Source organism: Cervus elaphus, chromosome 21, assembly GCF_910594005.1.
Source record: "Cervus elaphus chromosome 21, mCerEla1.1, whole genome shotgun sequence".
Lineage (NCBI taxonomy): Eukaryota > Metazoa > Chordata > Mammalia > Artiodactyla > Cervidae > Cervus > Cervus elaphus.
In genome coordinates, this window is record NC_057835.1 from 21,891,384 (window position 1) to 21,916,322 (window position 24,939).

General features: G+C 38.9%; 1 protein-coding gene and 1 non-coding gene across 2 annotated transcripts in view; one reads left to right on the plus strand and one right to left on the minus strand.

The window, feature by feature from the left end:
• Positions 1–11,746, plus strand: part of LOC122679081 (dolichyl-diphosphooligosaccharide--protein glycosyltransferase subunit 2-like) — a 33,572-nt gene extending 21,826 nt beyond the window's left edge. Inside the window, exon 4 of the mRNA XM_043879340.1 lies at positions 10,955–11,746. Coding sequence (XP_043735275.1) covers positions 10,955–11,446 — 492 coding nt within the window. The 3' untranslated portion in view covers positions 11,447–11,746. The remainder of the gene's footprint in view (positions 1–10,954) is intronic.
• Positions 11,747–18,012: 6,266 nt separating this feature from the next.
• On the minus strand, positions 18,013–18,115 carry LOC122679693. The gene has a single exon (XR_006336487.1). It is a non-coding gene; the product is annotated as a U6 spliceosomal RNA (small nuclear RNA).
• Positions 18,116–24,939: the final 6,824 nt, after the last annotated feature.

Here is a 24,939-nt window from a genome sequence, read left to right on the forward strand (position 1 = left end):
CAAGGAGCAAGTGTCTTTTAATTTCATGGGTGCAGTCACCATCTGCAGTGATTTTGGAGCCCAAACAAAATTAGGTCCGTTTCCACTGTTTCCCCACCTATTTGCAATGAAGTGATGGAACCAGATGCCATGATCTTAGTTTTCTGAATGCTGAGCTTTAAGCCAACTTTTTCACTCTCCTCTTTCACTTTTGTCAAGAGGCTCTTTAGTTCTTCTTCACTTTCTACCATAAGGGTGGTGTCGTCTGCATATCTGAGGTTATTGATATTTCTCCCGGCAATCTTGATTCCAGCTTGTGCTTCATCCAGCCCGGCATTTTGCATGATGTACTCTGCATATAAGTTTAATAAGCAGGGTGACAATATACAGCCTTGATGTACTCCTTTTCTGATTTGGAACCAGTCTGTTGTTTCATGTCCAGTTCTAACTGTTGTTTCTTGACCTGCATACAGGCTTCTCAAGAGGCAGGTCAGGTGGTCTGGTAATCCCACTTCTTGAATTTTCCACAGTTTGTTGTGATCCACACAGTCAAAGGATTTGGCATAATCAATGAAGCAGAAGTAGATGTTTTTCTGAATCTCGCTTGCATTTTCAATGATCCAATGGATGTTGGCAATTTGATCTCTGATTCCTCTTGCTTTTCTAAATCCAACGTGAACATCTGGAAGTTCATGGTTCACATATTACTGAAGCCTATTTTGGAGAATTTTGAGCGTTACTTTGCTAGCATGTGAGATGAATGCAATTGTGCAGTAGTGTGAGCATTCTTTGGCATTGCCTTTCTTTGGGATTAGAATGAAAACTGACCTTTTCCAGTCCTGTGGCCACTGCTGAGTTTTCCAAATTTGCTGGCATATTGAGTGCAGCACTTTCACAGCATCATCTTTTAGGATTTGAAATAGCTCAACTGGAATTCCCTCATCTCCACTAGCTTTGTTTGTAAATATCTGCAAACAATGAGACCAATGAGGGATTAATCTTCAAAATAAACAAACTGCTCATCAGCTCGATATAAAAAAAAATAAGCAACCAAATCAAAAAATAGACAGAAGACCTAAACAAACATTTTTCCAAAGACACCCAGATGGCTAACAGGTACATGACAAGATCAGCATCAGTAATATTGTTGTTGTTGTCTTTAGTTGCTAAGTCGTGTCCCACTCTTTTGCAACCCCTTGTACTGTAGCCCATCAGGCTCCTCTGTTCATGGGATTTTCCAGGCAAGCATATTGGAGTGGGTTGCCATTTCCTTCTCCAGGGGATCTTAACCCAGGGATCGAATCCAGGTCTCCTGCATTGGCAAGCAGATTCTTTACCACTCAGCCACTGTGGAAGCCCCAAACATAGGATACAGAAAGCCTAAAATCTCCCTTTAGCCTTGGCTCTAAGAAACATTTAAAATGTGTCTGAGTGGGACTTCCCTGGTGACTCATATAAAGAGACAGGCAAATCAAGACTCCAGTGAGGTGTCAGGTCACACTGGTCAGAATGCTCATTGTCAAAAAGTCTACAAACACTAAATGGTGGAAAGGGTGTGGAGAAAAGGAAACCCTCCTACTCTGTTGGTGGGAATGTAAATTGATGCAGTCACCATGGAAAATAGTATGAAGGTCTCTTCAAAAAACTGAAATTGCATTACCATATGATCCAACAATCCCACTCCTGGGCATATATCTGCCAAAGACAAAAAAGTTTAATTCGAAAAGATACATTGCTATAATCGCCCTATTCAATTGTCTTACTTATTAAATCCATCATTTAGTTAACACATGGCTATTGAGTTTGGAATATGTTGGTTGAAGTGCTGCAAACTAGAGAAACAAAGAAAAAAGATTCTTATCCACAAAGTGCTTTCAGCCCTAGAAGAAACATGGGCTGCAAGTTGCTGTGTTCAGTGCCAAAAAAGGATCAGCACAGGTGAAATCAGGATGGAAAATATGAGCCAAAGCATAGCAGGTTCTGACATCAGCCAAGATCTGTTCAGCTATATCACTTCTCAGGTTTTTCTCCTGAGATTCTGATCCCTTCCTTCTGGGTCCATGATTTCCTAAGTTTGGAACACCTAATTCCAGTACTGTTGAATATGTTTCTCCATTTCCTCCTAATCTAGTCAAATTGCTCAGCCTAGTACAGAAGCTCTGCACAATTGCCTTAGGATGTGACTCTTGGGGTCTCCACTGTTGTTGTTGTTCAGTCACTGAGTCACATTCAACTCTTTACGACCCCATGGACAGCAGCATGCAAGGCTTCCCTGTCCTTCACTATCTCCTGGAGTTTGCTCAAACTCATGTCCATTGTGTTGATGATGCCATCCAACAATCTTATCCTCTGTCATCCCCTTTGCCTTCTGCCCTCAATCTTTCCCAGCATCAGGGTCTTTTACAGTGAGTCAGTTCTTTGCATTATGTGGCCAAAGTATTGGAGCTTCGGCTTCAGCATCAGTCCTCCCAATGACTATTCAGGGTCGATGTCCTTTAGGATTGATTGGTTTGATCTTCTCGTTGTGCAAGGGACTCTTAAGAAACTTCTCCACCACCACTGTTCAAAAATATCAGTTCTTCAGCACTCAGCCTTCTTTATTGTCCAGCTCTCACATTTGTACATGACTACTGGAAAAGCCATAGCTTTGACTAGAGGGACCTTTGTTGACAAAGTGATGTCTCTGCTTTTTCCGCTGACTCTCATAAATCAAACGGAATCATTTACTATTTCCCTAATAGGTGTGCTCATTACAATATCCAAAGCTTTGCTATCTAGGCCAACCTGCCTGGAATGTTCTCTCCTCTTCTCTTCCTCTTCAAAGTCCAAATAGCCTAAGCCCAACTCAAATCATTTCTCTTTGTTTTGGTTATTACATCACTATTGCTTCCCTTCCTGAATTCCCACAGCGTTTTGTGACTAGGTCATTCATTGAGAACTTCTATTATGCCAATCTATCTATAAGTATGTTCCATCTTCCTAAATAAATGTTTTTACAAAATAAGGACCAAAATGGAAACTTTAAATTCCTCATGCCTAGCACAGTGAATTGTCCATAGTGGGTATCTGACTAGCATTTCATAGGCTGATGACAATGATGAAATATTGATACTGATATTCCTACTACTACTTATTTATTTCATATAATTGAAGTTGATCTGTTATTTAAAATCTTGCAAATGGTTCTGTTCTAGTACTTTGCCCATTTCAGAAACTGGAAAAAAAAATGATACTGTTACCTAGATTACAAGCAATCTGGTTTATGAATCTTGGATATTAGAAAATAGGCACTATGATCTAGACCCAGTTTCCCAAATCTCAACTTTTTTATGGAAAGTTCAAGAATTTAAATAAAACTTACTAATACAATAAACAAATACTAATTTAGTTATAATTTTTATTATTCAAGGAAGACCAAGGAGAGAGTATAAATGGGATCTATCTTTAAGAATTTAGCCATATATGTACTACTTGAATGTTTCCCAGGTGGCTCAGTGGTAGGGATCCGCTAATGCAGGAGACATGGGAGACACGGATTCTATCCCTGGGTTGGGTAGATCCCCTGGAGGAGGAAACGGCAACCTATTCCAGTATGCTTGCCTGGTGAATTACAAGAATACAGGAGCCTGGGCAGGCTACAGTCCAGGGGGTCTCAAAGAGGCTGACACAACTGAGCATGCATGCAAATTACTTAAACGTGTTGTAATGTACTAAGTCTGGAGCCCACACTGAAATTACCTAATTCCATCAGCTTGTTAACGAAACTAAGGTAGACTGATAGAGAAATGCGTATTTTCTCAAAGATGGGGAATCCTGACAGTCTGTTGCCAAGGCTAAAGGTCTAGTTCTGCATGTGTTATTTAAACCTCTCCTGGGAAACGAAAGTAATTGACCCTGATAAAGTTCCTCCTGACCAAGATGTTGGTTTATTTTTGTATGTGTCATCTTAAAAATCAAAAACAGCAGACATGTTGCTTCTTGCATCCCTGTTGTTTATTTTCTGCATGAGGACAAATTGCCACAAGACGACTCAGAATGTAACTTGACTTGGAATCTTTTTTTCACTAGTCCCAAATTGGCTACGAAGTTTTGATGAAATAAAATGTCAGGGTGTGGTCCCCTTGCTGTTACACATTTCCCCCCCGCCCCTTTCTACAGGAGTTAGCCAGCAAGAGGAAAAGGACACAACTCTAGAATAATAATAAGGAAACCTATACTTTCCCATTCTCGTTACGACCTGACAGTGAATTCTCCAAAGGTTGGCTAGGAACTCTAGGGATCGCTGGACTTTTCTCTTGTGCTAAGTGTTTACAATCTGACCACATCCCTGCTTCGACTTCAGTCAGAGAGTGTATATTGACTTAGAAGAGTTAATCCAATCCAGACATCACCATGACAGTGGCTCATCCAGAGGAAAGGCAGTCCTCCCATTTATTAGTGTTTTAGGTGGTTTCGAAATTGCACATGGGGGAGATGTGTTACAAAGGCTTTCCTTTCTGCCAATATATTTGAGTCAATTCCTTTACAATCTGTCTGGTAATTTCCAATCTCTTAAGAATAAACTGAAGTTCAAAATGGTATCTCTTTCTTTTTTCCTAGAGGAGTAATATAAAGATTGATACCACATAGGGTGAACAAAGTATATTACGTATTTTTTAAAGAAAAATTATATTCAAATGAATTCACTTTGAAAGTTTCAAAATAAGTTTGAGTCCTCCAAGTACAGTATGTTTTATTTTTGTTGACTCTACTGCTCAGGTCTATCCATTTGCATGAGAATGCTCTCAGGTGATATTTTCAATAATTTTGATGATCATCAACAGAACAGAAAAGTGAGGGGCAATTTACTTCTTGACAATCTCAGGAGACAGATTGGAGTAAATCTTCATCCTTTCCTTAACACAGTACAAGGAATGTTTTCATGAAACACAGTGCATTAAAGTACAGAAATGGGAGTGTGGAGACAGAGAGAAAAGCAAAGATAAGAAGGAAGAAGAACTCAAGATTTTGTTTTTGGCCAGTTTATTATCAATATTGGGGCTTCCCAGATGGCTCAGTGGTATAGAATTCACCTGCCAATGCAGGAGACATGGGTTCAAGATCAGGAAGATCTCCTAGAGAAGGAAACAGCAACTCACCCCAGTACTCTTGCCTGGGAAATCCCATGAACAGAGGAACCCGGCAGGCTACAGTCTGTGGGGTCCCAAAGAGTCAAACACAACTAAATAGTGAATAGCGAAGTCACTCAGTCGTGTCCGACTCTTTGCGACCCCATGGACTGTAGACTACCAGGATCCTCAGTCCATGGGATTCTCCAGGCAAGAATACAGGAGTGGGTTGCCATTTCCTTCTCCAGGGGATCTTCCCGACCCAGGGATCGATCCCAGGTCTCCCGCATTGTAGGCAGACGCTTTACCGTCTGAGCTACCAGGGAAGCCTAAACACAACCGAGCATGCACGCAAATATTGTCAATATTTGTGATTTTATATGATACCCTTTCTTCAGCAAAAATTCTTTTCCTAATAAAAAGTAAATGTCTTCAACAGGATATAGTGTTCCACAGAGCTTTAAAATGAAGTTCTCTGGTCACTAAGGCAGAACTCATGGGCAGGGCCAAGTTTATTGAGGGTTGAATGTAGATCTGTTAATTTGACTGTTTGATGTTAGCAACTCTTAATCCACGGATTATGCTCATGATTTATTCTTATTAAAACACAGTTGGAGAAAAAAAAGAAAAAAAAACAAAACACAGTTGGTTTGTAGGAAATGTAATGCCATTCACTCTTACCTACTATTGACAATGTAAACTCAAGTGGATTATTGAATAATTTACAACCACAGACAGGGTTGAGTTCAGAACTGGGAACTTAATGGATGTTTTGGGGCAGTGGGGTGAAGAGGCAATGCTCGTTCATAGGGGAGATAGACATATGAACACAGTGGTCCCTGGAAGGAGGCAGAAAGTGTAATTGCAGAGAAAGAGAAGGAGTAACAACCTTCAAGGAGTTAATTACTCCTTGTAATTAACAAGGAGTATGGCCAGCTTTCAGATATATTGGGTTGGCCAAAAATTTATCCAGGTTTTTCCATAATATGTCATAGAAAAACCCAAATGAATATTTGGCCAACCCAATGCATTCACTGAATAGACACAAAAAATACCAGTCATCTCTTAATTTATGAATACTTTTTTCACCACATGTAGGCTTCTAGGACCCAGGATTAAGGGGTGGGAAGCATAGAACACTGTGCAACAAGGACAAAGATATCTACATCAGAAGACAGGGAGCTTTTTGTCAATTAAACTCATTTGAGCCCATTTTCTGGATCTGAATCTTACCAGTAGCTTGTGATTGTCTAGGTGGTAGAGGATTTGGACAGCTGCTTTATAGCAATTTCCCAGTTGCAGGAGCAGAGCTGGCTTATCTTCAAATCACTGTTTCAGAGTTGGAAAGAAAGCCTAGGAGACATTTCTTTTGAGGAGTGAGGACTATAGATCTCATCCTGTAGTCACTTGATTAACAGAATGAAAAGTATCCAAATTAAAAATCAAAGAACATCCTGGATAATGCTTGCCCAGCTTCCAGGGCTTCCTTTACGGGCTAGAAGCTATCCTGTTTGCTGAAATGTGTGTGTGCTCAGTCACTCCCAACTCTTTGTGGCCCCAGGGACTGTAGCCTACCAGGATCCTTTGCCCATGGAATTTTCCAGGCAAGAATACTGGAGTAGGGTGCCATTTCCTTCTCCAGGGGATCTTCCTGACCCAGGGATCAAACCTGCATCTCCTGCATCTCATGAATTGATGGGTAGATTCTTTACCACTGTGCCACCTGGGAAGCCCTTTACTGAAATGTTTTGCCACAAATTTGCTACTCTACAACTTCCCAAATGGAGTTACTTCCTAGTAGATGGAAGTTAGAAACAAAGAATTTAGTTTGAGAAGCAGTATTGAGGAATCAGGGTTGTGTTTTGTTTAATATTTACTTATTTTTTGGCTGCGTGGGATCTTAGTTGCTGTGTACAAGCTCAGTAGCTGCAGTACATATATAGTTGACATGTGGCGTGTGGGATCTTAGTCCCCCAACCAGGGAGCAAACCTGAGTCCCCTGCATTGGAAGGCAAATTCTTAACCATTGGACCACCAGTGAAGTCCCAGGAGTAAGTGCTTTCTCAAAGAGTATCTAGACCTCTTTAGAGGAATACTCTGACAGTGAAATAAAAAGCATACCAGATCTCAGCTCTGCTGTACAAATGAGAAAACCAGGAGAGAAATGTTCAGGATGATGCTGAACAATTGAAATAGCTGGGAAATGGCAACATCAGAGTGAAAAACCTGTTTTTCTGACTCTTGGCCCAATGTACTCTTCATTATCGTACACGGGTATTCCTGTTATGATGCTGGTCACACAACTTGCAAATTGGACTTTTCTGTGTTATAGAAATAAGTATGTGTTTGCTGATTGAATTTTATATTCATATCACCTACAGACAGCATATTAAAAAACAGAGACATTACTTGGCCGACAAAGGTCCATCTAGTCAAAGCTATGGCTTTTCCACTAGTCATGTATGGATGTGAAAGTTGGACTATAAAGAAAGCTGAGCACCAAAGAACTGATGCTGTTGAACTGTGGTGTTGGAGAAGACTCTTGAGAGTCCCTTGGACTGCAAGGAGATCCAACCAGTCCATCCTAAAGGAAATCAGTCCTGGATATTCATTGGAAGGACTGATGCTGAAGCTGAAACTCCAATAATTTGGCCACCTGATGTGAAGAACTGACTCACTGGAAAAGACCGACTCTGGGAAAGATTGAAGGCAGGAGGAGAAGGGGATGACAGAGGATGAGATGGTTGGATGGCGTCACCGACTCAATGGGCATGAGTTTGAGCAGGTTCCGGAAGTTAGTGTTGGACAGGGAAGCCTGGTGTGTTGCAGTCTGTGGGGTCACAAAGAGTCGGACATGCCTGAGTGCCAGTTGAACTGAACTGAACTCATATCACCTAATTTGTTACTCTTCTACCTCTTGGTTTTATCCTGCTTAAATGAACAAGACATTTCAAGAAGAAACCATTTTATACCTGCTTTTGCCTTGCCTCTTGCTGGGTTTCTTGTGACACAGACTTGGGCATGTGACATGACTGAATGCAATAATAGGAGAAAGAACAGGACCAACTTAGTGAAGCTAGAATCTAAGAGAATACAGAAATCCAGGACAGATTGTACAGCCAAGACATGGTTTATTTCTGATTTACTGGCTGTAGTGTTTTTTTTTCCCCCTCAATTAAGTGTACAAGACTAAGAATGAAAAGAGAAAACCTCTCCAAGCTTTTCTCTACAATTCGAACCTTATTCCTACTAAATTATTTTTTACAGGGCAATAATGGTAGTAACATTCACTTCTTATTTCTGACTTAATGCTAAGCTAAGGTATTCAATCTGCCTGCAATGCAGGAGACCCAGATTCGGTTCCTGGGTTGGGAAGATCCCCTCAGAAGAGAATGACAACCCACTCCAATATTCTTACCTGGGAAATCCCATGGACAGAGGAGCCTGTCAGGCTAGAGTCCATGGGGTCACAAAGAGTCAGACACAACTGAATGATTAACACAAAAGATATTAAAACAAAGGGAAAAATAGTTCTTTCTTATGAAGAGGTAATAATATAGAAACCTGGGGATCAGATACATAGATAATACAATGTAAGTACAGCATGCAACACAGAAACTTTATGGTTTATGATGGGAAACAGAGGACAAAGGCTGGAAATGTCTTTCTCAAAGAGATGCTACCTAAGCATCTGGAATTTGTTTTTCAGGTCAAGTCAAAGAAAGGAAATATATATGTACAAGGGCACAGAAGTAGGGAGAACATAGCCATTTGGAATTAAAGTCATCTCTGAGTCTAGATTATACGATTTGAGAAGAAAAGCACCAAGAATTAAGTGAAAGCTGGATTTTCCAAGGGCACATATTCCCAATATAATGTACAAAGTAAATAGAACTCAAGCAGTAGAGATATTGATATTTGGAACAATAATAATTAAATGAGGTAAACCATTCAAAGAAACATGAATCAAGTCTTTTGTTCTCAGAACAGCTTGTTATTATTACCCCATTGTACAGATGAGGAAAATGGAGGCACAAGTAAGTAAAGAAATGATGAGTTTTGAATTAAACTGGGAACTCTAATTGCAAACTCATATTATATAAAAAGCTGCAACAACCATTATGGCAAAAAAGAAAATGACTCCAGGAACTTCCCTGGTGGTTCAGTGTCTAAGACTCCATGCTCCCAATGCAGGGGGCCCAGGTTCAATCCTTGCTCAAAGAAATAGATCCCATATGCTGTAACTATTAATAAGACCTGGCACAGTCAAATAAATAAATATTTTTTTAAAAAAGAAAGAAAATGACTCCAATGTATTAGCCACCACTCACAACTCTCAAACCAATAATTCACACCCAGAGTTTTCTACACTTTAAAGAGAATAGTCCCAAGTGTGACTTAGAGTCCTTTGTCTACTCTACTGTAATCACCTTATTCTGTTTGAGGTAGGATGAAATGATACTGCCTTCTTTCTCCAATGGGCTCTGTATAGTGGCATGGATTTACAAATGGCTTGATTTTCAGGCAAGGATGAAAGCAAAATCATCAGCGATCTTGAGTGGAAAGAGCAGTCAGCTAAAGGAGACGATGAAAAAATGTTCTCAAATCACTGTCCAGTTGGCTGATCTCCAGCTCAGAATGAAGTGTTCATTTTCCCAAAGAACAGAGATTGCTCACACCCAATTACTTACACCTTGTAGGTAATCTCTCTCTCTCTTTTTTAGGCATGAAATCAATCACTGAACGAACCCTTTGTAAGTCAGGGGCATAAACTGTCCAACCTTGTGGCTGTTTGTGATTATAGCTGGCAAAATGAAAGATTATTCAGCAGATATGAGTAGTTAAAAGGAGAGAGCAAAAGAAAGAAGCAAGTTAATCTCATTTAGGACTTCCAAAATGAGGAAACAGACTCACGAGGAAGTTCATGGATCTCAATGGGGATGCCCAGGGCTCTGTTCTATTTGACCCTCAAAGCACAACCTTCATCTGGAACAGGTGCTGATAAATGGAGGAGAAAAATCACACAGCCTAGTATTTCTATGCTAGAGAGGAAATGAAATTTCCCTTGGTTGAGTTTCCTCTCTGACTCAGTTACCACTGTTTTCCCAGTTAGTGTACAGTACTTCTGAGATTATCTCCTGGAGAAGAAAGGCATTTCCTTTCTCAGAACAGAATCTGCTAAATATTAGAATAATGACATTTGTAGCATCCCTACTGAGCAGAAATTATAGGATCCTAAGAAATTTAAACTTCAAGGATTCTCTTGGCTCTTCTATTGAACCTAAGACTTCATAGACCCAAAGAATCTTACAAAGAGTTTCCTAAACATTTTGACAAGTATACTTCCAGAATAAACATGAAAAAGCTACAGCCCAAGGGCTAATGATGACCCTTGCATGCTTTCATATGTCCATTAACTGAGAAGGTATTTTGCATTTTTTTAACTATTGAAAATTTACCAAAGTAAAGATTATCAAAAATATCAAATATCAAAATATTTCAGTTCAAATTTCATTATGAATAAACAAAGTTTTGAACCCAACCATACTCATTCACTTAAATGTTATCTTTGGCTCCTCTGCTCTAGAAGGCAAGGTTTGAGTAGCTACTTAAGAGATGATTAAATTCGAGCTTTCTCTCAGAGGTGTCCAGTTCAAACTTGTACACATTCTTGCTGTCCGGCTCTGCGACAAACACCACTTCCTGGCCAGTCTTCTGGTTGTGGAGTCGGACAAATGTCTGGTGAGGGGTGAGTTCAGCGCCAGTGTTCACATCTACCAGCTGGAAGAATAAGGCAAAGTTCTGGTGGCTGTCCGCGATGAATGTGCCCTTGGCTTTGGCTGGGTAGGTCACCCGCGTTGTTTTAGGGGCGATGCTTTGACTCTGCATCTGGCACCTACACTCTCTACTTGATCATCGGAGATGCAACTTTGAAGAACCCAATCCTGTGGAATGTGGCTGATGTGGTCATCAGGTTCCCTGAAAATGATGTTCCATCAACTGTCCTGTCGAAGAACATTTTCACCCCCAAACAGGAAATTCAGCACCTGTTCCGCGAGCCTGAGAAGAGGCCCCCCACAGTGGTGTCCAATACATTCACCGCCCTGATCCTCTCGCCCCTGCTCCTGCTCTTTGCTCTGTGGATCCGGATTGGTGCCAATGTCTCCAACTTCACTTTTGCTCCCAGCACAATTGTCTTTCACCTGGGACATGCTGCTATGCTGGGACTCATGTATGTCTACTTGACACAGCTCAACATGTTCCAGACCCTGAAGTACCTGGCCATCTTAGGCAGTGTGACGTTTCTGGCTGGCAATCGGATGCTGGCCCAGCAGGCAATCAAGAGAATAGCGCATTAGTTCCAGAAAGAGGAAGGAAGTTCTGAAAGCTGAAGTGAATATTGGTAAAAGGAGTTAAGGACAGTTCACAATTTGAAAAGAGGAATGAAAAACCCTTTATTTAAAAAGAAGAAAGTCAAAATTGGGGTTGTACTTTTGCTTGTTTTTCTATGTCCTCAGCACAGAGCGGATACCCAGATACTGTTTCTTTGGCACGGTGCCCTAGCAAGATGCTGTGAATATTCTAACTTACCCACTTGTTGCATTGAAAAGTTGAAATCTGTAATTAATCTGTTAATCGAATAAAGAGAATAACAGGAACAAAAAAAAAAAATAAAGAGATGATTAAAGAAAAGTTGGGAGAAAGTTTGACCAACCTAGACAGCATATTAAAAAGCAGAGACATTACTTTGCCAACAAAGGTTCACCTAGTCAAAGCTATGGTTTTTCTAGTAGTCATGTATGGATGTGAGAGTTGGACTATAAAGAAAGCTGAGCACAGAAGAATTGATGCTTTTGAACTGTGGTGTTGGACAAAACTCTTGAGAGTTCCTTGGACTGCAAGGAGATCCAACCAGTCCATCCTAAAGGAAATCAGTCCTGAATATTCATTGGAAGGACTGATGCTGAAGCTGAAACTCCAATACTTTGGCCATCTGATGTGAAGAACTGACTCATTCGAAAAGACCCTGATGCTGGGAAAGATTGAGGGCAGGAGGAGAAGGGAATGACAGAGGATGAGAAGGTTGGATGGCATCACTGACTCGATGGACATGAGTATGGGTAAACTCTGGGAGTTGGCGATGGACAGGGAGGCCTGGCGTGCTGCAGTCCATGGGGTCGCAAAGAGTCGAACACAACTGAGTGACTGAACTGAACTGGACTGAAACAGATGGTATGACTAAAGTACTTAACTATCTGGCCCTTTACCAAAGGGAAAAAAAAAATTGTCTATCCCAGGTCTAGAGTATCAAGGAACTGAAAGTGAGTGAGAAGAATGTCTTCTTTGGCTAAAACTGCAGCCTAATAGAAGTTGAATATTTCTAAAAGATGTTTGCAACAACCCCGTTTAGTTTATACGGACCTATGGGAGAACAAATAGAACCACTCATTTCTGGTGAAAATGATGGAAGCAAACTGAAAACTGCCCTGAATACATTTACTCAGTTTGGCACATGACACTTAAGTCACACTAAATTCACCAGTGAGCTGCCAAATCTCTACTAATGATTATGCTGAATGATATGAAATCACCGTTATTGTAGGTCAAAAATAATTAAATATTGGCGATTTCCTATGGTTCAGATGACTTCATAAGATGCTTTACAAAGAAAGGAGTCTGTTTTAATATCCATCCTTGTCAGCTTTCCTCTGTCAGTCTTTGCACCTGATTTTGCTTTATTTTCCAACATTTTACATAATGTATGCATAGCACATTTGTTGACAATCTAGTAATTAAAGAATAAGTTAAAGTTCTTCCTAAACAATCAACAATAGGAAGAGTGTTATGAAGAAAGGATTGATACTTAAAATGAGAAGTAAATTCTAAGGCATTCCTTAGGACTTGGTGTGTTGCTCTGAGTGATGCAGGAAAACTGGCATGAGGAATTTCAATGTTTACCTTGGATACTGCAATAACTAGTACATTTACCATCAGAGCACTGGAGTCAAGTTTCTTTTGTCTCTTTACAGTGACAGAACAAAAATTATAAAGAGAATCCAAGATATATGTTGCACATACACATGTACATCAGACCCAGGCAACCTTGGGTTCCACATTTATGGATTCAGCCCACCTGGCTGCATCTCCCTCTGTTCTGCCTTTACATCGTCTTCTCCTCTTCCCTCTAGCTCTTTCTTATAAGGACACCCATGATGGTCTTTAGGGTTTCCCAGACAATCCAAGCTAAGTGCCATTTCTCAAAATCCTTAATCACATCTTTTGCCACATAAGGATATAATTAATATTCACAGACTCCAGGGATTAGGAAATGAATGTATTGGGAGGAATCTTTTTTTTTTTTCAGTCTACCACAGTACATCGACATCATATTGAAGCATATTTTAAAGAATTGCTTTTTAGTTTGGGGAAGATAAATGGAAATGAGACTGAAATACTCTTTCCCAGGTGAGTTGAATTTGTGGAATTATGGTTACAGAGGGTTGTCTATACTAGAGCCATTTTATATGAGAAACCTGAGCATCCAAAGCTTTTGGTATCCTTAGGGGTCCTGGAACCCCAGCCCCTGCAGATAACCAAAGAACAACTGTCTAAGAATGCTGTTTGTATGGATTCCAGTCAATACCTTTTTCCATGTTGAGCCATTTTTTTAGAATTTTATAAAATAATTACTGTTATAAAATGTGGTCAAAACAACAAGTCTTCAGGTACAGTGGGTAAATATTTTCTCACTGTTTTGCAATTGTTTATTAGTATTATTTATTTACTCTTTCACTACAGACCCTATGAAAGCTGGTGATGTGTCAAACTTATTGATTATGAATCTTGCAAAACCTAAGATCATTTCTAGGTCATAAATACGCATTCACTAAATGGCAGTAGAGAGAGAAGTAAAATATCAAGTAATTCAAATAACAAGAGCAATCTTACATTTTAGCCATAGTCTCAGCTTTAGCCAAGCAAATCAGAGTTGTATGTCATGTATAAAGTGAAAGTGAAGTCACTCAGTTGTGTCCGACTCTTTGTAACCCCATGGACTCTAGCCTACCAGGCTTCTCCAGCCATGGGATTTTCCAGGCAAGAATACTGAAGTGGGTTGCCATTTCCTTCTCCAACGTCATGTATAGCCATAATGAAAAGAAATGATTCAACAAAAATTCGATGTGGGATTAGGGAAGAAAATGGATGAAAGATAAGTTTTCCTATAGAAATATATTTATCCTAAAAATAGAAACCAATCAATAATTCATAAAGACTAGCAGGTGATTTTGCATTCACATAAAATAACAATTGAAACTTACCTTAGATAGCTTCAATTTTGTTTTTAATATAACTGTTTTTGTCCCCTGTAATTGTTAGAATTAGCACAAACTTGACATTTTAAAAAGAAAAATGTATTCCTTCACAGATTCAGAATCTAGCAGCCTGAAATCACAGGTTTAGACAAGGCTCACTCCCTCCAGAAGCACTAGGGGAAAATACATTCCCTGCTTCTCTTAGCCTCTGGTGGCTGTCAGCATTCCTTGGCTCGTGGCTGCTCTCTACTCCTCATTGCAGTGTGTAGATTTCTCTTTGCTCTGGCTTCTCTTATTGTGGAGCGCGAGCTCCAGGTGCATAGGTTTCAGTAGTTGCGAAACACAGGGTCTAGAGTATACCTCTTTCTCATAAGGACACTTGTGATGGTATTTAAGGTTTATGAGATAATCCTAGGTAAGTGCCTTCTCTCAAGATCCTCAACTTGATCATATCTTTTGCCACATGGGATATTATTGACAGATTCCAGGCTTTAAGAAGTGACTATGTCTTGGGGTGAACACTTTTTTTCAGCCTGCCACAGTTATGATGACATCATATAGATGTATATCTTAAAGAATTGTTTTTACATTTTCTGAAAATAAATAAAAGTGAAACCAAAATATCTTTTACCTTGGAGCCAATTAAGATTATTTTAGTATGGGATAGGTCATGGTCTTCTCCAAAAGCATTACTTTCTTGGTAAGCTAACTCTACATTACTATAAGTAGATATTTATGGTACTTGTGAATAAACAACAGTCTTTGTAGAACCACATTACCAAAGCAAGGTCTTCAAAAATGAAGAAGAGAAACTAAATGAATTATCAAAGAAATTGCTGTTATCCACTTTTCAGTGGGTTCATTTTTTTTACCCACAAGAAATATTCCTCAGTAAAGACCTTTCATTTGATTAAAAACAGACTCTAATAAATGTGGGTTAGGATCACAATGATAACCTATATTCAAGAACATGAATAAAAAGTGCTCTTGAAAAGAAAGGCTCACATGTGTTCACATTTGATACCGGGAAATAATCGCATGCTGTTGGGGAGTGATTACTACCAGCTGTAAGCAAGTACACCACACAATAATATCTCATCCATACAACCGCTTGGAAAATGGCTTTTCTGCTCTCTCTCTCCTTCTCCCAAGAGTTTCATAAAACATGACCAAACCTTTCCTCTCTTATTGAGCATTGACCTTTTTCAAATCCCTGTTTATGAAAAGAGAAGGACTTTGAATCTTGAAGAACACCAAGAAGAAACATGAAATTTGCATGTTCTTCCCAAGAATAAGATGGGCAAGACCATGTCACTTTATCCTTTCTTCCTATACTGTTATGACACATTTTCTATTGTTTCCAGTGGCACCAGCAAATTTTTAATCTGAACAGCCGAGAAAAATCACTAAAATACAAGAAAACAGTTCTGAGAAAAAGGAGTTTGGATCTCACTAATGCATCATTTATCTATAGACTCTTATCTTTGGAAATAATTTGAAATGTCATCCTAACTCTCTTTGAATTTCAGGGTGGCATATGCTGAATGACTCCTTCACCATAAATCACTTTCAGAAAGTCTTCTACCTCGACCCATCTTACTTTACATGAACTCATCAGGGTCCTGGAGAGAGATTTCTAGAGCATTAGGAAAGAATAGGGGGAAGAGGGTGGAGAAAATTTGAGAATTTCTTAATTAACAAAAACATGTCTGGGTTGTGGTTTTTCTGTTTTAAATTTTAATATCCCAATAAGATTTTTGTTTTAAGAAAATGTTCCCAATTTAAACAAGTGAAAAAAAAATGGATATCATTGCCTTAATCTTTTTAACAGTAAAGTTAAGAGAAAAAAGATAGGAGATACTATGGGCATTACGACATAGGAGATACTATGACATTAGAAATTTTTTTTTTTAAACCTGCTACAGCTAAATGTATTAATCAAGGAAATAGAATTTGGCCAAAACACTTATTGTGTCCTAAAGTATGGCTAGCAACGCTGAGTAACTATGGAACATTTTGTCTTTAGAAAGAAGTCAGAGCTACATATAATCAGTTAATCAACCAAGTAGAAGTTGTCCTCTTTGACTAGATATGACTTCTCTCTACCACTCAGGTATGGACTGATGCCCACATGAGTTAAAGGTCCCTTTGCAACATATATCTTAGCACTCAGCATGCTGCATTTTTGGGACTTCCCTGATGGTCCAGTGGTTAAGATTTTACATTCTAATGCAGGGGGTGCAGGTTCAGTCCCTTGTTGGGGAGCTAAGATCCCATGTGCCTCACGGCCAAAAAACCATAATGTAAACAACAGCAGCAATGTTCTAACAAATTCAGTAGTAATAAAAAAAAAATTCTATATTTTAATTGACTGCCCTACCCCACTATATCCCTACCTCAGTAATAAACTCTGTGACAAGCTGTGTTAGCCTATCTTATTAAAATCACTAGATTTTAGTGATTTTAGTGACTAGAGCAAAATATATAGTTTATCTTAAGTAATAAAAATTTGTTGAATGAGAAAGGGAAGAAAAGTTATGCTATGAAGAGAGAAAAATAGACTCATACAATCAAAAGCATGGAGTTTTGGTTGAGGCTGAGATCTGAAGATGTATAATTCATCTGCTCTTCATAACGATCTACCCAGCCTCATGTCAATTATCAGTATGTGCATGCATACTCAGTTGCTTCAGTTGTGTTCGACTCTTTGTAATCCCATGGACTGTAACCCGCTAGGCTCCTCTGTCCATGGTATTCTCCAGGAAAGAATACTGGAGTGGGTTGCTATTTCCTTAATCTAATAATAAAAGAATAACTGTTCTGGGCCAGATGTATTACATATATTACCTCTATAGCAACAATATCTTTAGAGAGGTTAAGTATTACTATCCTTACTTTAGGAATAAAAGAATTATACTCAGATATACTCCTGCCCTTAAGCAGTCATTTTCAATTTTAAGCTCATTCATGTACAGATCTTAAGCTGATGTTCTTACATTACACCACCCTGCCCTGTGTTTCCTCCACCTTAGCAATGAAAAGGTTGATGAAAGCTGCTTTCATCTTATCTGTACATGGAAAACTGTACAGTACCACATTCACGCTACATGATGATAAAATATGGCAAAGGATTACAGATCAAATGGTAGAAGTGCAAGTGATCAGAGAGTAAATGACAGGGAGATTGTCCAAGACTGTGAAAGGAGAGATGGCAGAACAAACGATGAGGAGCAGAACTCTAAGCCTGGTCTCTTGCTGAGGCTTAGATAAGGCGACTTAATCTCAGAGAGGGATTTGGTGTACCCTAAACACTGGACCTCCAAGCAAAGTCAAAAATGTAATGCCCAAAAGTGCAGAGGGAACCCAGGTGATTTCTGACTCCAAGTCACCACAAAGACTACTGTGAAGAGCCCACAAGTGATGATGCATGTGGGCAGGAAAGGAGGGTCCTTCTGGAATATTGTGCTATGTATCAGACCATATGAGGTTTTGCACAACCCTTCAGGAAAAGATGAGGAGGAATCTCTAATAAAGACAAAGACTAAATTTCAAGGCATATCAACAAAATGAGAGCTCAGAGTAAAGTGTAGTTAGATAAGTCTTTTTTTTTTTTTAACATGGAATGTTTCATGAATGTGTGTGTCATCTTTGTTCAGGGTCCATACTGATCTTTCATGTTGTTCCAGCTTTAGTATATGTGCAGCTGAAGCAAACATTTGATATGTCTTTAAACAACATACCAAGTAATTTTTCACATTCCTGAGACTGCTGGGAAAAATTCATACCTGGTATATTTTGATGAGGCCATTTATCATTTTGATCATATTGTCCCTAAGCTTTTCCTATTTGGGAAAAAAAAAAAAAACTTTAGTTCCTTAGTTTCTTCCCATGGGAAAAATAAAGACCTATTAAACATATTCATTTCCACTATTAAGATATTGTTTTGTCCAGTGGCTACCAGGCCTGACTAGCATTCACTATTAGCTACAATGAATAATTTTTAAGTGTATAGTCCTGTGTTCTATCCTTAGGAATCCCAATTCATTGTTTTTTTTTTCAAACCCCAAAATAATGGTAAAGCGAAGAACACTTAAATCCACAGTACAATCTGGCTGAAAAACAGGGTTTCCTGGAATTCTGATTCCATTGTCACCAGTTGTCCTTAGTCTCTCCAGTTGTGTCCAATTTTTTTATGGACTATATAGCCTGCCAGGCTCCTCTGTCTATAGGATTCTTCAGGCAAGAACACTGGAATGGGTTGCATGACCTCCTCCAGGGGATCTTCCTGACCCAGGGCTCGAACCTAGGTCTTCTGCATTGCAGGCAGATTCTTTACCTCTGAGCCACAGAGGAAGCCCTGTAAATTGACTAAGGCGATACAATCCACATGTTTGGAAACTGCTTGAAAAAAAAAAAAAAAATCAGAAAAGAGGCAACAAACATCTATCAGTGATTCAGCGTTTAAGTATAACTAAAAAAAATTTTTTTTAACTTAATGGAATTATTAAGAAACAAGATTATTTTATCAAAAAGTTATTTTCAGAGACTTCTCTGGCAGTCTAGTGGTTAAGATTCCGTGCTTCCACTGCGTGGGTTCCACGCCTGATTCGGGAACTAAGATCCCACAAGGCATACTGCGTGGCCATAAAAAAAGGGGGGGGGGCAGGGAGGAGAGAAAGGAAATTATTTTCAGAAAATGGAAATTGGCGATATACCTATTGAAGTCTGAAAGGAATTCAAACATCCACACTTCCACTGGCAATGAGATCTGACAGCCAGGGAGTCCAAAGCGCTGATAGTACAAAAATAACCACCTGTTGCTAGGCAGGAGACGCAACCAGGTGGGATACATCCTCCACAGAGGAAATTTGAACTGGCTGTTGGCTTCCTATGGGATGGAAAGAAGGAGGTAAGCTGGCAGCAGGGAGGTTGAGAAAAGGAAATCTGAGCAGATTTCCTAGCCTTCTTCCATGTGGGAAAGGTAGGATTGAATTGGAGAGCCTGTAAAACAGGAAGATTGACAATAAGAGCATATGAGTTTAAGGCACATGTAAACTATTAAAATGCTACAGAAACACATAATAACTCCTCTGAAGTTACAGGTATGTCTAAATGGATATGAAATCGGGGGTTTCCTCAGGCACTATCATTCTAGAAAATTTAAATGTCTAGTAAAATGCTCTTCTGTGAAAATAATATTTTCAGGAAAATAAAGTTTTACATACAGAAGAAGCACAAGAATGAAGGACTGTGCTACCAAATCCAAATTCTTAAGGCTTATTGAAATGAAAGACTTCAGCTTTTTTGACATGTGTGATATCAAACTAAACAACAAAAAGTAATATTTACATTTATTCCTCCCATTTCTTTTTGATCCTCTCTTCAGTGAGGTAAAGGAGAAAATAAAATATCCTAAAGTAAACATATACAGGGAGAAAAAAATCCATAAACAGAGTACATAGATCAATAATCATCTGAATAACTGAATGCATCTCATCAACTTGGAAATTAACTACAAATGATGTAGCTTATTTCAAATGCAGTCATCAATGCCATGCCTTGTTCTAAGTGTTGTATCTTCACTCCTCATTTCAATCAAGTAGTGTATTATTATCCTTGTGCTTCAAAATATGAAACTGATATTGAGAGATATAACTTTTTCAATAACTGGTAAGTGGTAAGTCTGAGTGATAAGTGGTAAGTCTGAGCTTTGCTGCTAGGTATGGCCAAGATTTTTTTTTAATTTCTTAAAAAAGTATTTCTAAGAAGTTAAATATAAATGTAACAAAACTCTCTCAAGCCTTCTCAGAGCATATTGATTCAAGGTAGGATAAAATATTAACAAACTAGATTACCTCATTCCCCTGCTTATTTAACTTATATACAGAGTACCTCATGAGAAACGCTGGGCTGGAAGAAGCACAAGCTGGAATCAAGATTGCTGGGAGAAATATCAATAACCTCAGATATGCAGATGACACCACCCTTATGGCAGAAAGTGAAGAGGAACTAAAAAGCCTCTTGATGAAAGTGAAAGAGGAGAGTGAAAAAGTTGGCTTAAAGCTCAACATTCAGAAAACTAAGATCATGGCATCTGGTCCCATCACCTCATGAGAAATAGATGGGGAAACAGTGGAAACAGTGTCAGACTTTATTTTTTTGGGCTCTGAAATCACTGCAGATGGTGACTGCAGCCATGAAATTAAAAAGACGCTTACTCCTTGGAAGGAAAGTTATGACCAACCTAGATAGCATATTAAAAAGCAGAGACATTACTTTGCCAGCAAAGGTCCGTCTAGTCAAGGCTATGGTTTTTCCAGTGGTCATGTGTGGATGTGAGAGCTCGACTGTGAAGAAAGCTGAGCTCCAAAAAATTGATGCTTCTGAACTGTGGTGTTGGAGAAGACTCTTGAGAGTCCCTTGGACTGCAAGGAGATCCAACCAGTCCGTCCTAAAGGAGATCAGTCCTGGGTGTTCATTGGAAGGACTGATGCTGAGGCTGAAACCCCAATACTTTGGCCATCTCATGTGAAGAGTTGACTCATTGGATAAGACCCTGATGCTGGGAGGGATTGAGGGCAGGAGGAGAAGGGGATGAGATGGCTGGATGGCATCACCGACTCGATGGACATGAGTTTGAGTAAAACTCCGGGAGTTGGTGATGGACAGGGAGGCCTGGTGTGCTGTGATTCATGGGGTCGCAAAAAGTCGGACACGACTGAGCGACTGAACTGAACTGAACTGAACTGAAGGCTAGAGCTGATAGAAGAAAGTGAAAGTGTTAGTCGCTGAATCGTGTCCAACTCTTTGTAGTCTGCCAGGTTTCTCTGTCCATGGGATTTCCTAGGCAAGAATATTGGAGTGGGTTGCCATTCGCTTCTCCAGGGGATCTTCCCAACCCAGGGATCAAACCCAGATCTCCTGCATGATGGGCAGATTCTTTACCATCTGAGTCACCAGGGAAGCCCCTAGAGTTGATTAATGATGGCAAATTAATGGGGTGTTTGGAGGAGTGGGGAGAAAAGTAAAAGACACTGATAAAACAAGAAAGAGATTATTAGTTTACTTTCTTTTGGTTGCAAGTGACAGAAAAATTAAACTTGATTAAGCAAAAACGATCTTCTGGTTTATGACTCAACCGCCTGTGAACCTCGGTCATGGGGACTCCAGGGACTCAAACCTGAGGCTAGAACTCAGCTTCTTTCCGTCTTCATTTTCTGCTCCCAGGTGGCAACCTCCATCTGAAGTTATATTTTTTAAAGATCTCAATTAAAACAGAAAGAAAAAGTATGCAGTTTGTTTTTGCCCATCGCTCCAAAATTATTCTCAGTAATTGTTCCTAATTCTGGTTGGTCCTGGGTATAGATAGGAAAGAATACAGAGGCCAAAGGGGGAGAAATTGTGGGGTAAGGCTGGATAGATCCTGACTTGAAATATGCAGACTGATATTGCACAAGGGTTGGTTCCCTTAAAAAATTCAGGGTATCACAAAAGAAGAAAGGAAATAATTGGTACTAAGAGGGGAATAGAGAAAAAAATGAGAGCTATGTATGAAGACAAAAAAAATCTATTTAAAAAAATGTAAAACACCAAAGTCCAACTGAACTTCTTTTATTATTTAAAGCCAAGCAGCGTCACATAATTTAAAATGATTGCATACTTTGAGTTTTCCAAATCAACAGGAAGGTAGAAATGGTACAAAATCAAAAAGATTGGCATCTATACATTGTTGACTATGCGCCAGGCATAGTAACATCACAACTCTATGAAAAAGTTCCATGACAATCCCCATTTTATAGTGAAGATAACATAAGGCACAGAGCAGTTTCCCAACACATTTCAATAACTTGCACAATTTAACAATGGAGAAGAATAGTGATTCAAACTCAGTGTAAGACAAGACACTTTCATGTTAAACATGCTTTACTGTATTAAATAGTTTAAATATATTGCCACTGAATATTCTTAAAAATATGTTATGTTCATCTAAATTCTAAACAGATCTTGGTTTATCACAGAATTTGACAGTATAATCTGTATGAAAGTTTGCCATAGACTCAAATACAGTTTGTTGTTATTCCTCCTGCTCAGTTCTTTTGATTTTGATAAAATCCTTGAGAATCTACTAAGTTCCAGGCATTTTACTACACACTCAGGATATCAGGCTTCCAATCTACATTTCCATTGCATTCTCAAGCAAGTCTGGCACACATTCTTTATTCAAAGCTTAATATCTACAATGACTCTATGAACTTATTAAAAATCTAATCTAAAATATTAAAACAATTGCAGTAACCATATACTTACTTATGACTGCTGATTGGGAAATAATAGAATTAGCAGTAATAACAAAGAACTCATTTTCATGCAGATAAAATATTGGATGTCAAAATATATTTTGTCCTTTCAATTTGGTAAGTGTCCATCCATCAGTTACTCAGCAGAGATTGGCAAGCTTTTTTTACTGGGCGTTATTAAACAATTCTCTGAATTTTTATGTTCATAGTTAAGTGTCTAGTCATGCAGTGTAGAAGCCAATGACAGCAGAAATATTTCACAAAGGTCTTTTTTACAACTGAAGAACACTTCTTACGCAACTTAATAACAAATTCTACTTAATACAGTAATTTGAATATTTTCCCTTTTTTTGGACATGTCTGAAACTGATTTATAAATGATGTCTTTATATATATATTTAATCTATTATTTTTAAAATAAGAAATCAGATAGACCTGATTGAAAACACTAAGTTGTAAATAAAAAAATGGCAAAAGTAGTTTTCTGTGATTTGAGTATTTAAAAAGTATACTGGTATACGGCAGGTTCTTTGGGGGAGGGGTGGGAGGAAGGAAGGGAGCTTCTGCTGAGATTTATTTCACTCTAAATTTCCTTTCACTTTCTTCTGTCCCTGAAGTCTAGTCTATGTCCTACCCAAGAACATTTTCTTTTGAAGTTGAATAACAATGTCATTATCACCTTCATGTTTTTGTTTTCATGCTGAAAGCATCTTAGTTTCATAATCAAACCTCTATGAGCCTAGTGGCTCAAGAATTATATCTTTTGCTTCATAGAAACACTTCAACTCCAGGTGAAACCTTTACCCTCAGTTTACCTGGGGGTAAGCCTTTACCCTTTCTCTAATCCTAGAGAAAGATAAATTGCTCCAGGCTTCCCATGAATAAATATTGAATCCACTGAACACATCCACTCACCAAATGGAACACAGTGAGTCTAACTTCCCAACTCAGTATTCCTGGGTTTAAATCCCATTTTATTACCTTTTTAGTCCTTTCTGATTGCTATAGCAAAGTTCTACGGAATGAGTAGCTTATAAATAGTAGAAATTTATTCCTCACAGTTCTGGAGGCTAGGAGTCAAAGATCAGGGTGCCAATATGACCAGGTTCTCATGGAAAAGCCCTCTTCCCTGTTGCAGACTGCCAACTTTTCATTGTATCTCACATAGTGGGGTGAGCACTCTGGGCTCTATTTAATAAGCAAAGAATCCCATTCATGAGAGCACCACCCTCATGACAAAATTATCTCCCCAAAATGCTACCTTCTAATACCATTACCTTGGGTGTTAAGTTTTCAGGAATTTGGTGGAGATGCAAAAATTCAGACCATATCAGTTGCTTAACAGCTGTGTCACCTAGGGATTTTACTCAACATTCCTAATTCTTAAGATTCTTATCCAGACGCTGACCTCATGGGGTACCCCATGTATCACACATTCTACTTAGCACTTGCCTAGTATAGAGGAGATATTCAATAAATTTTGTGTACTATTATGGCTGTTCTTAGTGTCAATAATTGTGTGATGTCTGTAGCTTACAAGAAGAAGATTTTAAAAAATTACATGGTTCAGCAAAGAACAGATAGGATTTCCAAAATGGAAAATAGGTTGTTGTGAGGAGGGAGAGGTGTTAAACAAAATAAACAAGAAACATCCGTAGAGGCATGAGGCTAGAAAATAGCAGCTAATCTACTAGGGCTGGAACATAAAATACTTATTCCATTAGTATTGGAAAGAAGACTGGAAACACATTTTCGCCTCTGGCCTGGACTGGTGGTGCTCAAGGAAACCTTGGTTTCTCTAAATGTATTATGGATACATTGCAGTGACCTCAGGCTTGGGAGAGCAAAGGACAGGATAAAACTCTGGTCTTGTTGCTTATTTTTGTGCAACTGGGGGTGGGGGGGTGGAAAACCACTTAACTTGTCCGAGTCTTGAGTTTTTAATGGAGAAATGGGAAAGATGCTACTTTGCACAGCCATTGTTATGATTCAAAGTAATGAAAATATTGCTAACAACAAAGCCTACCTTTGAATGAGTGCCAGGCATATGCTAATGTCCTTACATTCATATATCATTAATTCCCCTTTGCTTTTCCAGGATAGTGCATGATGAATGGTCATCATACCAGACTGCATATGGATCCAGGGCCTGACACAGAGGCTACCCATAAAGTGTTACTGGTGTAAATTGGTTTGGGAATCACCAGACTTAACATTTGACATCAACTCATTTGATGAGAA